At 33.9% G+C, this 15,281-nt stretch overlaps 1 protein-coding gene across 2 annotated transcripts in view; it reads left to right on the plus strand.

The window, feature by feature from the left end:
* Nucleotides 1-15,281, plus strand: part of LOC107162434 (uncharacterized) — a 44,817-nt gene that overhangs the window by 18,033 nt on the left and 11,503 nt on the right. For both annotated transcript variants that reach the window (XM_089218255.1, XM_089218254.1), the window contains exon 2: nt 6,184-7,597. In XM_089218255.1, coding sequence (XP_089074381.1) covers nt 6,184-7,597 — 1,414 coding nt within the window. The remainder of the gene's footprint in view (nt 1-6,183; nt 7,598-15,281) is intronic.

The following is a 15,281-nucleotide window of genomic DNA, read 5'->3' on the forward strand; positions in this document are numbered from 1 at the left end:
TAGCGATATTTAAAATTAACTAAAATTTAGGCTCTTGTTGGGAAAAATAAATTCTTACGAAATGGAAATTTATCTGACATAGGTATAGGTTTAATGACATTACGTTTTTAAGATGTTATTTTTAAACGTTTTAAATTTTTGTTTAATTATTTAAATTATTTTTCTACAGTTTAGATTAATTAGCTATATGTTTATATACATATTTGCTATGAATTTGGCCCTCATTAAGAACAAACAAATATTCCTTAACTGCTTGATTTACCCAGTTAAAATTAGTTTAAAATATAAATTATTATTTAGTTTTAATAACCTGCAGCAAGTTACTAGTCTGAGGACTTTAATTCAGGTAGAAGTATTGTATAAGAAGCAATACAGTTTCAATAGTATAATGTACGATTTACGAATTATTATGAAGATGGAGGAGTTGTTTACCATGCATTAATTTTATACTATTATACAAATAAAAAATGTTTTAACTAGATGATTATGATAATTAAAGATATGTTTAAGCTTCAAGCTAATTACCTAATTTGATCATCAATTAAATTTACAAAAATTATTTGGTCAAAATACAATGGTCATCTTCATTTTTGAAAAATAATTAACTTTTGATATAATTCTGTCACAATTACTGTTCAGGACATTTTTATATTACTGATATTGTATAATTTGTCAACACTAAATTTTGGTACTATAATGATTAAAGTTCTAACTTAGTCTTTTTACATTTGCTTAAGATTTTGCAATTGTTAACAATTTTAATTTTTACAATTGTATCATTTAAACATAATTTTTACTTAAATTTAATTGACACTTATATAGTTATATTAATGTATTACTTATCAGTGGCGCAACAAGAAAAAAATTCAGTTGGTTTTATTATTACATTTATTAGTTATTTACTTATTTATACCATATACGTATAAGTTGAATTTACGATAATTTTTTTTTGTTTTTTGGGTTATAGTCCACCTTCCATATTATAAACTTACTTGAGTTATTCAGGAAATATTATTGTCAATTTATATTTTAGTTATATACGTGCTCAGAGTTATTCACAAATTCGATCACGATAAAACTTAACTTTCTCCGTCAAATATATATTAGTTTGACATTCACACATTTTTCACTCGTTACAATATTCACGTAAAATATAATCGACGAATTAATTTTAACCGGCTGTTCATAAAAGAAACGATATCAATAAAACCATTATAAATTTTTAACCTACTAAAACATTATTTTGTGACATATTAATCTATATATTATATACTATTTTTTTTGTTCAGTGTCGTTTGATGAGCCGAAACGATTGAACACGACCGAGATCTTAATAATAATATATCCTCATCCGATCTGTGCTGATCAGCTACTAATATGCCGCTTACAATTTGTCGTTTTCGAAAATGACCGACAATTATATTGGGATTTCATTAGATATGCTTTATGTAATTGATAAAGGATATTACCCTATGACCGTTCGATCGTTTTATGTAAAGTATTGTTGTTGGCACGAATTTACTGCACTATAAACGTAGGCAGTATCGAGGTGTCTATGAAAACATGTGTGCGGCGTCACTGCGACCTACAAACCAATATAATATTTTCCATTATATTTGTATAATAATAATTCCTCACATTATTATCCGCACTGTAATCGGATTTTAATACGTAATACTATAATGTATGTAATATTATATATAATAATGTGGGCATTATATTATTATTATTTTATGGTAGTATAATAGTACAGACTACAACCTACCGACTGATTATTTCAATGGTAGAGACTAGAGAGTAGTGTATGTTATATCCATACAGTAAAAATATATCCCTTTTTCCTTGAATAGGTACACTACACCCGAGAAGTGTCGATCGACTATCGATGATATTGTCTACGTCGGTCGATGCATTAAAAACGGGTACAATGTATATAGCAACGAAATGGTAAATACTATATAGTACCTAATAACCACGTATTTAATATGCACATTTTTAAAATTATGTTTATTGTTTATATCTACGTGTCGTTCCCAATGTTCCCATCGAGTATATTTTGTTTATCAGTTAAAGGGGAAACAGTGTCGACTTCGTTATCTATTTCTTTGTGGCCACTGGACCGGACACTTCCTGCGAGAAATTCGCGATAAAAAGTCACTATTGGGTTCCTTTACTGGTCAGCAGTCTACATTATTTAAACGAAGGAAGTTTGTAGGCTAGCGGGGTAGAACAGGAACCTCAGTATACGGGTTTAAGTGATTTTCGTATTTTTTGTTGTATATGTGTTTAAAAGTGAAAATCGTTTAAATGTGTCCGTGCGTACCGGCGTGAGAGAGTATGGGCCTAAACAAACCGGCTATTGATTCACACCTGAGGTTCTGTTTCCATTATATACGACGAGGCATACTGTAAATAAAAACCATGGGAACCCTTTGTTTGCGTAGGGTTAATTTGGCTTAGTTTTTTTTCTTCGGTTTTATAACGCTGGTAAACAAATTGTCCCCAAAGACATTATTGTAACTTGGAAATAAATATATATTGCTTCTAAAATAATTTCAAATAACATGTTATACCTACTATACTTAAATCGAGTATTATCCAGTATTATCCAAAACAAATGGATTGTACAAATTTAATATCTTTCTATAAACAAAACGAATATTTTTTATTGCCCATAAATATCGATACGTCGAATTTTAGTTTAATGTTGTAATTTGACTCTAATATGTATTAGGGCGGAATTGATCATCAACACTATACATAGATCTCCCTCAACGAATTGTAAATATACGCCCTTATCACATATTATATTAACCCGTAGTATTAGTGAATTGACCTCCCCGACGCTTAGTTTCATATTAAAAAAGGTTATCTCATTGAGTGATGTTTTATTCGAGATTATTTTATTATAGGGATGTTAAAATTCGACACCCAGATGGAAATTGTATTTAATTTTTTCCTCGATTGTGTATATCATCAAACCCGAAACACATATTTTATGAAATATTGAATGGTTATCTAATTTTTGTTCTCAGTGTTTTATATTTTTAAAAGTATAAATTATCTGATATCATTGTAAATATAACTTAATGGTAATCCGTTTCACATTTTATAATCTAAAGTATGTGGCTGACTGCTGCCCGATATTTATAAATAAATAAATATAAAAACCTTGATCAACCTATTTGATTCTATCGGTTTCAATAAAATACTAAATGTATCAATAATAATTTTACATATTTCACTATTTGTGAATTTTTGTTTAAAAGTAATATACCTACTTATTAACTTATATTATGTATATTAGTCATTAGATGAGTTGTAAATATTGTAGTAAAAATTAAACTGCATGTTTATTAATTTATATGTGCATAGCGTATAGGCATGTCTTTTTTCATAGTCGGAGTAATATATTATGAAGGTTTATCAATTCTAAAAAAAATACTAGTGTATAATTAAAAGTATAAGTACTTAAAAAGACAATATCTACTATATAGGTTCTATATAATATAGGTCCACCATAATATACTACAGTATAATTACGAGAGTTACCTATTTAATATTATTTCATAAAATATTTAGAGGATATCAGCGTACTATTTGATTTATTTTTCTAACCCACAGAACATTGTAAATTGGCGCGAACCTGAATTTGTGCTTTACCTTTAAAATTTTAATATTTAGTATTTTACATAGTTATGTAACTGAGTGAAAAACTAAAAACTAATAATATGGCAGTGCGCAGACACTGTCTATAATAATTGAGCAAAAATAATATGTATAATTTGTGGAAGTACAATTTGTGTAGGCATATAGTTAAAATATTATCTTTATTATATATATTACATAATTTAACATTTTAACAAGCATTATACGTCTACGATACGACTCGGTAGGTATAGTGTATTTGGGGGTATTTTTAATACATACACACACACATATATATATATATATATACATACATATAATATATTATATTGTACCTATAGTATTATGTTATAAATTTTAATACAAAATTATATTACACTGGGTACGTTTATACGTTTATTAAATCATCTCAGCTTTATTTAAGTAATATACAATTAATTAAAAGAGGTTTACAATTTAGATGGGATTGATAGGTACCTATTCGGAAATATTTTTAGTGATAAATAGGTCACGGATTATTTAAATGCAATTTTTATCACTGATAACTTGATCATTTGGTTGTTGATATTTATAAGTTATAACAATTATTTGCATAGGATATGATTATAATTAACTATAAGCATTTTATATTTTGATAAAATTTGAACAATTTTTTTTATAAAACTATATACGTATTTTATAAAATATATTTATTTGAGTGTACGTAAGATTCAACAATAAGTATTATACCTACGCTTCAATGCGTTGTCTATAATCATATAATAATAGCTGATGATATCATATACATTACGGTCCCTAAGTTTTATATCATCAAAATTGTAAAAACGTAATACACTAGACCTTAAAATAAACAATAAACATCGGGTTAAATTAAAATATTAGGTATTCAATACCTACCGTACAACGACGTCGTAACGTATAATACAGTTTGATAGTATGTAATACCTAGTAGTATAGTATAAGCACATCATATACATATATACATATAAATGTATAATAAACATTATAATATTGTAACTGTTGTCTATTAGTAGATTAGTATTGGGTTTCCTCTATATTTCATTGCAATGATTTTTAAATGATTATCGGACCAAAAATGGCACTTACAGAAATGTGATTGTTAGGAATTAATATTTGAACTTAGAAGTTGCAAGTGTATACACTTATAGGTGCTTACCTAGTATAATTTAGTATCATAAATGTACATTCAATTAATTTTATTGTTGAACCGAATGTTTTTAATTAGGTATATTTAACCACTCCTCAGCGTTTACGTGTTTACAATACCTAACTTTAATAAAAAATAAAAGTGTGATAGATATTTAAATATTTTAGTTTCATAAAATAGAATATAGGTGTTATTATTTTTTTAAATTATTTTATATGATATTTATTCGCGCTGAAGTCTAAAATTTATATGATTATATATTATATTATATGAATGAATTTTCATGGATGTTTAAATTTCACATGTTTCAGTATACCTATATATTGACACAATGATAGTTGTGTTTTAACTTCTTAAAAATGTTCTTTTGTGAAAAACAACGAACAAAAATTGCAAATAAGGAATGAAAATAATCACATTTAATTTTTTACAAAATATTAGATGTTATGTATTTTTATTATGCATTTTTATAATTGACCACCGCCCAGATAGTCGTTTATTAATCTTATATAACACAATTTATTATACATATTATTAAAAAATGCTATCAAATTTAAACACACATTTTAATATGTATAATATTATATATTACACTGTCTATACTTTTCTCACTTTTGAATATCATTCGAGTCTGAAGCCAGATACCCATTAGCGATTGTGATAATTGTAGTAAATATTAGTTTTTATAGAATAACGATTTGTTACATCAACCGTGTTTCAATAATAACTATAGTAGTTTGAAAACAAAACTTTGACTTTTTGTTAGTATAATCATTATATTATAATCATGTGCTTGATCTATTTTTATGAAAACGTGTTTAGTCCCGCAATATGGATAAATAATATTCCTTAACAATCAATAAACATCTATCCGTGATTTGGAACTACTGCAGATGTCAATAATGTTATAGATAAACAGTATAATATCTGTGTTTGAAACCAATACTTATAGGTCGGATGAAATATTAATTGTTTCTACTCGCTGCCAACAACACGCAATAGACGTGTTTTGGCGATGCAATTTTGAGCAAAATATTAACTAGTTTGAGCGGACAAATCAACAAACTGATACTTATAGTTCGCCAAAATAGTTACTGGGTTCTCTAGACTGCATTACCAAAACATGCCTAATCTTAATATGTTTACCGAGTGCTTTGATATTGACGTAAATGTCATATTTTGCAAATATGCCAAGTTTTAGTACAAAAAGTAGCATTAAGTTGCCCGTCCAATTGTTAATAATAATAATGTGTATATAATAGTGCACGATAAAACTTAAACTTATCGGCGTGTTATATATTATATTATAATAATATTACGAAAACGAGCAAATTATAAAATATTTATTTTTTGTTTATTTCGTTTAGGCTTATCGGCCGTAGCAGCGGCGGAATCGTCGTCGGAACAACTCGGCCAGCATCAGCAGCTCCACCACCACCTGCAGCACCATGTGGTGGTTGAAGTCGGCGGTGACGGAAGTACCGATTGCGGCGGCGAGTTTGACACGTCCGCCGAGGAAGACAGGGCGGCGGCGGACACCATCGACGAGCTGAACAGCCGCCGCGGCGACGTCGTTTCGACAACGGTCGTGGCCGCTGCGGAGGAGGCGAGCGACGAGTCGCCGACGGCGGCCACAACGACCGGGGCGCCGTCGTCGTCACAGCAGCAGCGAGAGCGTTGCGACGGCGCGACCGATGTGGTCACCGCGGCGGCGGACGAAGAAAATGGCGGCGGGAGCGCGGGCACGCCCAGCATCGGCTACGGGTCGCCGGCGGTAGATGGTGCGCCGGTCGGTAGGACGTCGTTCGGGTTGGAGGAGGAGGAGCCCGCCGCCGACGACCGTTTACAGCAACAACCGGTTCACGGGACGGCAGACGAACGGCCGACAGGCAACGTGTACGTACGCCGTGATGATATGAACTATCATCATTTACACCAGCACCAGCACCAGCAGCACGACAGTCCGCCGCAGTTACACATAAGCACGAGTGCGACGACTTCGACGACCGGTGTCAACAACAACAGTAGCAGCAGTGGACCGTCGCCGAACAGCCGTTACGACATGTTGGTTGCACAGCAGACTTATCAACAGGCCAAGTACGGCAGTGGCCGTGACTTGATGGCCGCTATGTTCCCGCAAGTATTGATCGCGGGTCAGCAACAGATACATCAGCACCAGCAACAGCGCGACGAAGATGAAGATTTCTACGACTACCAGCAACAGGCGTACCAGCAGCAGCAACAACAGCAACATACCAAGTTCGAACACATTGTGCTCAAGCAGGAGCCGCTAGACCGAGTCCAGCAAGTGTACCCCGACGAGTACTTCCACCAGGATCACCAGCAACAATTGTCCGTGCAGCTCCAGCAGCAACAGGAGCAACACTGTTCCAGTCCCGGCAGCTCCGCTGGCGGTTACGACGAGGAAGTGGTAGTGGCCGCCGCTAAAGGTGAGCTGCTCGACCTGCACTTGTCCCGGTCCGACGGCGGTGTGGGACCCGGACAGCAGGAGAATCCCTTCGCGCATCTCGTGGCTTCGCTGCACAGTGACTCTGGTAGCGCTTCCCCGTTGCAGGGCCATTTGCACGACGACCAACAACAGGGTGGCTGTGGTTCGCCCACTGTCGTGTGTCAGCAGCAGCCGCACGTGGCAGACCACTCGTATACGCCATCGTCCGCTGCCGGCGAACAGCAAATTCCGCAACATTTGTCGCAAAACCATCCCAGCGTCTATCACAGCAGTTCCAACGTCATACACCACAACAATTCCAACATTTCTGGGTGAGTTTTTCTTAAATTTATAATTTACGGAACTTTTAACCTCTCAAAATCCCATCCATCCACCTTCAAGTCCAAACAATTCGTATTTATGCGGTCTTCTTTATTTTTTCTTTCTCGTTCTATCTCTCTCTCTCTTTCACTCTCATACACACACACACACACACACATTATCCATGTGTGTATGTGTGTTTTGTCTGCGGTTCAGACGCAAACTTTCGTATAATTGGCCCCCACGTGTCGACGATCGTAAAGATAATGTATTTTTAACGAGCGTTGTGTTCGCGTTATAAAATCGTTTTGTCAGACATCGATACTCGATTAACGTCATATTATTTATATATCACAATATCATATTATCTAATTCTGATCGATAATAATTAGGTTTCGGCCAGCGCGCGTGTCTATAATATAATATGTGTACAGGTAACCGGTGGCGTAATCGTTGTTATCGGTTTTCGAGGTTAAGGGCCTCTCCGCAGCCGTTCGTTTCTATTATATTGTATAGTAGCTTGTCAGCCGCCGAGATATGTCTCCGGATCGTGCAGCTTTTTTGCGTCTCGCCGCGATCTTGTCGACCGATCACGTCTCGTGATCTATATCGCGGATCCTATGATTGTGGGTGGGTCGCGCGTACACGTCTGCTCTGTAGGTAGCTGCTGCAGACGGCACGGCGGCGTATTCGAACCGCTGTTGACTTTATCGTATCTCCCTCGTAATTACATAATATTATCGTTTTAACAACTCCAACCGCTTTTCGGCTTTTGCGGTTTCATCGCCCAAAACGGACATGACGTTTTTATTTCATCGCGTATTTTTCACACCGAATACAACAAATATACAATCGCGGCCTCGAGGTTTTCGAACTAGATAAGACTCGACCATATCGGTTTCGAGTTTTATTGCTCGTCGACTTACTACGGTGCAATGACCCACACGGCCACAACGTTATAATATTATACCTAAATTATTGTGTGTGGACATCGAACAGTAATTCTTGTACTCTCGGGCTGTGGGATGCCCTAACATTTAATTTATATTTAGCACCGGCGCCGTTGATGACGGACGTTCGACAAGACTAAAATATTCCTATTCCGACAGAAGTTTGCGACGAATCGAATTATAATTTTAAATCGAACGTCATTAGGGTGCGTGTGCGCGTTTATGAAGGCCATTACCTTGGTACATGTATATCGTTCGTTCGTTCGTAATTGGTTTTCTTTCTCACACCGCCGTTACACTGGAAGTCTAATATTGGTTTCATATTATGTAGTTTAACGTACATAAGTAATCTTTATTTCATCACCAATTGTAACTATATCATATTGTAACGTCTGTTCTGGACGTAAGATTATTTTATTACAATATAGGCCTTAATAATTAATTCGTCATTTTAAATATTTTAAAATACTATATTAATTATCGTATTATTTTTTAATACTTCGACTATAAAAATTACATTAATATATTCAATTATTGATCTCAATTAGTAGTTTTTAACCAAAATTAAAACTGTATTGTTTTGGCTTTTAACTATAATTTTTAAATTGGGCTATTAATAATCAAACTATGGCAGTGTAATACAAATCATATTATAATCACTTGGTAAAATGGAATAGTTTTTTTTTTTTTTTAATTTTGTAGGTTATTGTTGAACAAAAAAAAAATATCTGATTTTATTAATAATACACTACTACGGTCTTTTTGCTTTATATCTTATAATAATTTAGTTTACAATAAAAATATTTCAACAGTATGATTTTATAAAATATATGCCTAATAATTAAGTATACTATGAACACGTTTAATCGTTTCTGGTAGAACTAGGAATTTAAAATATAATATTATTAATTTTTCTCTTTGAGATTTTAATTGTTTAATAATACGATAAAAGTATTTAAATGGTTTAAAGCAATTAAGTGTGATTTTAACAATTTATATACATATTATATTTAAAGTAATATTTTCAAATATAGTGTTTTCTATTGTTTTCATCATTTCGTTTTTAATTTATTTTAGTTTATAAAAAGCGTACTCAGATATTAGTTATTAAACTTGGTATATGACTTCAATTTTATTTATTTTACCCAAGCAAATTTAAATTTAATATAAAATGTTATGGTGGGGTGGATTTGTTGTATGGCATAGAATTATTTTTAACCCACTACTCCCAAAATGTTACAAAACTATTATAATATTATGGTCGTGTGAAAAATCCATGTGGTTAAATAAAATAAATCTGTGAAGTTGTCGACGGTAAATTATGCGCAGTGCGAGCCGACGTTTATTGCCCACAAGTCACGTTGTAACGTATATTACCCCATCTACCCGGTCGTTTACCTTCATCAGAAGATTTTTCAAAATTTGCGTTGATGTCGCATTTGAGTCTCTCTCGGTCGATATAACATAAACTTAAATACATACATCACTATTAATGATTCACTGGTTCTAAGAAAAAAAAAAAAAAAACAACCATCAGCAAATCCAACGAAACACCTACTATTGCAAAACAATTATTATGCAGTATGCACGCTCTTAGTAAACGCAAAACTAAGGAGTACGATTTACAAACAGATTTTTGTCGCAATTCTGCAAACGGCATTACATTTTATCGAGGTCAATGATCATCTTCGGGTCTTTGATATTCAAAACGATGGCGTCATAACTTTAGACGACAAACGCCGAAGTAGTTCGGATAAAAATTCCCAGCCATTTTTTTAAGACCGTATCATTTTTTTTCAGTCAGCTGTTCAATTCTCATGGACCCGTTAAAAAAAAAAAACTTTTAACCATTTAAACTATACATTTCCTAATATCCCAGAAAATATTATTTTTTTAAATGTCAGTAGTAGTTAGTAGTTACTAATTGCAGGCCAACATATAAAATAACCTTTTTATCGTCTCGTTTTTACGCTATCTGTAGACAAATTAAATTCTAGTGTTTGCGTTTATGAGGTTTGATTGGAGGACAACCGTGCCCCGATAATGCCTATAGCTAAAACAAAAATTACATTTCAACGACTGGTAGAGTTGTATGTTTTTGGCTTAATTATTTCTAACATTTTTATAAAATTTCCTAGGTTCCAATTTGTATTTCATCTTATAACTTAACATAGGAGATACTATTACTAATAATATTAAATGAATGATATTATATTATATTTATAAATATTATTTCGTTTTTTTTTTTATTTTACCAAAACAGACTCAAACGAATAAGAAACAAAAAACAATAAATAGTTGTGAATATTATTTTTTAAATGCTCGTTCACTGTAGTACTATTATACTCTTTGCAATATTTTATAGCCTTATTTACGCAGTTCTTCAGAGAATAGCATTTTAATTGTTTTAAATACATTCTTGTCATTCTATTCAATCACGTGTGTGGCTTTACTGCTATGGCCAGTGAATAGTAGTAATCAAATACGTGCTGTTTTACAAAAAATATAATGTTATAAAATTATTTAGTTACTAGTAATTTATCATCTTTTTAATTATACTTCAATGACCAAAATACCAAATTGAACACACAATGAACGTCTTAACGATAAGTTGGGCGTTCGTTATTTTTTTTTTGAGAATTAGCTACACAACATCATAATGTAGAAACTATATGTAAACAAAATGTAAAAACATAATTTAAAAATTAGTTTCAATTTTACAGTTCGCGAAGTAGATAAATGAGTAATAAACAACAAAATCATCACCTTTTGTTAAACAAATTGATAAATAAATAAACGAATAACTATTTTATACAGATCATTGTGTAATTTGTTTCTTAAAATCAGCGTTTTTACTATCATAAATTAATATTTAATTTAATTTGTTTATTATTAATTATTATTCTATGTGTTGAATTGACAAAAATGCAACGCGCTGCATAATTGATTTAAAATTTGGGATTATTGTCGTCATTATATTAAAAACGTTAACTATAGCGTCGGTGCAAGGCCACGAAGACTTCATAACTGCATTTAGCTACGCGCGCTATGGAGAAGTGCATACAATAATAATAATTTTGATAACCACTTAATGGGTTTTTTTTTTAAAAATAATTGTTGATTTTTTTGTTCGTGGCCTGAACACGTAGGTACATTACACTTGTTTTTATGTGAAGGATTATCAAAAACCATTTTTTTAATTTTTATTGCAAAAAACTATATTTGCAGTTTATTCTACGTGGCTCTTCCGTCTCGACGACTATTATTAGTAATAACTTAACTAATTAGACTAATTCTTATTAAATGTTAATCAAAAATTGTTCCGACATCGCAGAAATGTTGACATGTTAGTGTAAGGATCGAATAAAATTCGATTCTATTTTTAATAATATACGCGAGGGCGACGGAATTTTTCCCAACTATTTACGATTAATGCGCGCGTCGCGATTGTGTGTGTGTGTGTAAATGCATGCACGCGCATGTACGTTATAATATATTATTATTATTATTTACATATACATATAAGTAATTGTATGCGAGTGTATGTGTCGTAGTATATTGTACAGTGTAAAACGAGCGTCGCGCGTTGTAAGAGGAATGAAATATAATAAAAACCGTCGTTGTGTTGTCGCGGCCGTCGCCACCGCCCCCGTCCTCTGCGGTTGATTCGTACGACCGACGGCGGCCTAATGAATAAATGGTAATTGTTCCAACACGTTCTCCGTGTGCTCGCCCATTGTGAGCGCAGCAACGTGTGCAAAGACCGTGTAAATTCATTATTACTTCGAAACGAAATGTAAAAAAAAAAAAAATGTTATATTTATGCTGGCGACCGTTTTTTTCCCATCTAATTTTATGGACGCGATTTAAGTGTTTGCGCTCGAGACCAAGGACATAACACCACCTCTTTTCCCTCTCGAAGTTCGTTTTTAAATTTTATTACCCGCGTAGGCCTAGATAAAAAGCGATTTCGACGTGTTTTCCTCTGGTTTGCCGTGAAAATTCAGTAGTAGGTCCACATGCGTTTTAGCCACTACTTCCGTCGCCGACTTCTTTTTCGCCAAAACCGTAATGTCAGACCGATGTTTTTTGGTCCCATCCCCCGGATATGTGTGAATAGACCTAATATTATTATTTGTTAAAGTCGACCTGGGAAATGTAGACTAGGAGCAAGCGCTTACAGACTCCGTCGTGAGAACACTAATGTCATCATGGGGTCTATAACAATATTAAAAACAAAGATGTTTATAAATGAATATTATGTACCGTCAATGTTGTGTCTGGATCTTTGATTTTACAGTTCAATATTCTAAAATGTTTTTTTTTTTTTTTTATCAAAATCGAAAAATTTCAATCAGTATAAATGTTTTAATTAGGTAATAGAACTAACAAAACTGAACAACTAATTAGCCAGTGTCGATTATTGTATCGATATGTGTCCCTTTGATTGTTGTTATTAACAATTGGCATGTTCATAACCATAAGCCACCTTCGTGGTCCATTCATGTTATACTTGTTCAATTAATACATTTCCTTGTTTTCACTTTATAGTGTAATAAATGGCCAAAATGTATTGTTCTTGTCAACTAAAAACCCTATCTAAATCGGAACTCTGTGTTTCGTAATATTAAAAAGCATTAAAAGAAAAATCAAGAGAGCCCATCGTCGTTTTTTACATTTCTGTGTATAATATGGAATATTTTTCCAGCCGTACCTATATGTGTTCGTCAATATTATTATTTAATTGCACGTTGATCCATAGGCCTTCGGTGCGCGTGCTGCGGACGAACAATGTTACATTCAAATGCTGACTCATCGTCTCCGCGAGGGGAGGAGAGTCGGCTGCGGCGGCGCGGCGTGTATATCACACATTATATTGTGCAATTGTGGATTTTTTTTTCTCTCCACGTTCAATATTCATAATAATAATAATAATAATAATCACTACGACTCTGCCTAGGTGTACAAAACTTGTGCGTGCGTGCGCACTAGTACTACACTGCGTTGGCAAGATTTCTTTAAAAAAAAAATTCCGTTGTGTTCAGTTTTCGCCGTTTTACAATCCGCCGTCGCCGCTGTCGTTTCTATTGAAATACGATCGAACAGAGGTTGTGTGCTGTGGATCGCGTCTATTTTGAATACATCTGGGTACGAGAGTTCCGTGTCGAAAACAGGATAGAATTTTTAAAAAAAAATCGTAATGATTTTTTAATAACTAAAAGAAAATAGTCGTAGTGTTCGGCCGATTGACATGACGATCATCATAAATAAAATAATAATATGCATTTGAAATTTTTTTCCTTCACAAAGGATCGGCGGCGGCTGATAATGTGCTTAACTAGGCATTCCGTTGGCATACGACATCGTGTCGAGTGAGGTGATGGCGATGTGTCCGCCCACGGGGTTTTGTTCGTTCTAGGAAATCGACAGTGGCGGCGCATGTTTACATTTTACACTTCGTAAAAAAAAATATACCGTAAACCGTATACCAGTAACCGCGTTTAATAATGTTTGACGTTTATCCCGCACGCCACTGATGGCTCGAAATAGTTTTCAATCGTCTAACGCCGTGTCCTACGTAAATCCGGGCAACTTTTATTCTGATCAGCACTGTTCCGCCGCAGTGCGGTGCGTCCGATGCGACAAAATAAAAACAATTTTGTTTTTTGTCGCTTTGGTCAGATTCACGTAGGACAGTAGGCGTAAGGCGTACTCACAGCTACGTCGTGTGCCGCGTGCGACCATGTGGATCCGATGAGTGGATGAGTGTATTATGTGACGATATTAGCGGCGGCGATGACGATAACAAAAAAATAAAATAAAATAACAAAACGCGGATCGAAGAAGTGACGCCGCGGAACTGATCCTCGTGCAACTGATACTCTCGATATGGTTTTCGCTCTGCATAGTATCGGTGACCGGTGAAGAAAGCTAGTGAGCGTCTTGCCACCGAACTACGTAACCTGTCACGTATCTCCGCATGACGCTATTTTGTCTGGATGACTTTGACTAAGGGCGCGGGGCTGTGGCCACTTTTATTCGCCTCGGAAAGCCGGAAACACCGCATGGCGTTTTACGCAATTCTAGTGTTGTCCCCGGTTCAACTGTTCGATCAGATCATCGGACGTATTGCTCACTTCTACACATCGCCCAGTATTGCGTCTTCTACTACTCGCGCTGATCGGTGTGCCCTAGACGGTCGATTATAGTTTCACAGTAGTGATTTGTGTAACTGTGTAGTAATGAATGGTAACTATGGTTACAGTTGGTAACCATTTTGGTTTGAAAGTTGACCTCGGTCAATCTTTTTTCTTTATATAGACGGTTGCAACTTGATTATTGCATGATTCCAAAAAAGTATTGTCCAATCACAATCGGGTATTTGATCGACACGATACACGTCACTTCTATATTAACTTGATAAGTAACTCCTGGCATTAGTTGAAGCCGTTCCGCCATTTTCTCAGTTGGCAAATAGTATGGTATACCATATAATATGTATTTATGATAGATATTAATTGATGTTGTATTGTATTTTATTATTTCTAGACTTGTTGTTTGTAACAAAAAAAAAATGATATTTTATAGATCATTTTGTCATTATTATTATATTTCACCTTTAAAAAATTAAATAATTTCATTTATGCCTTGTACATTTTGTGTATGCCAAACGATAAAATGGCGGTCGTCCCCGTGCGAGCTTCACTAATGTAAATAATATAAGAGTACCTTATCTAGTTAGTAT

This window comes from Diuraphis noxia, unplaced genomic scaffold (assembly GCF_037042655.1).
Source record: "Diuraphis noxia isolate RWA-SAM2 unplaced genomic scaffold, SU_Dnox_SAM2 contig0002, whole genome shotgun sequence".
NCBI classification, from domain to species: domain Eukaryota; kingdom Metazoa; phylum Arthropoda; class Insecta; order Hemiptera; family Aphididae; genus Diuraphis; species Diuraphis noxia.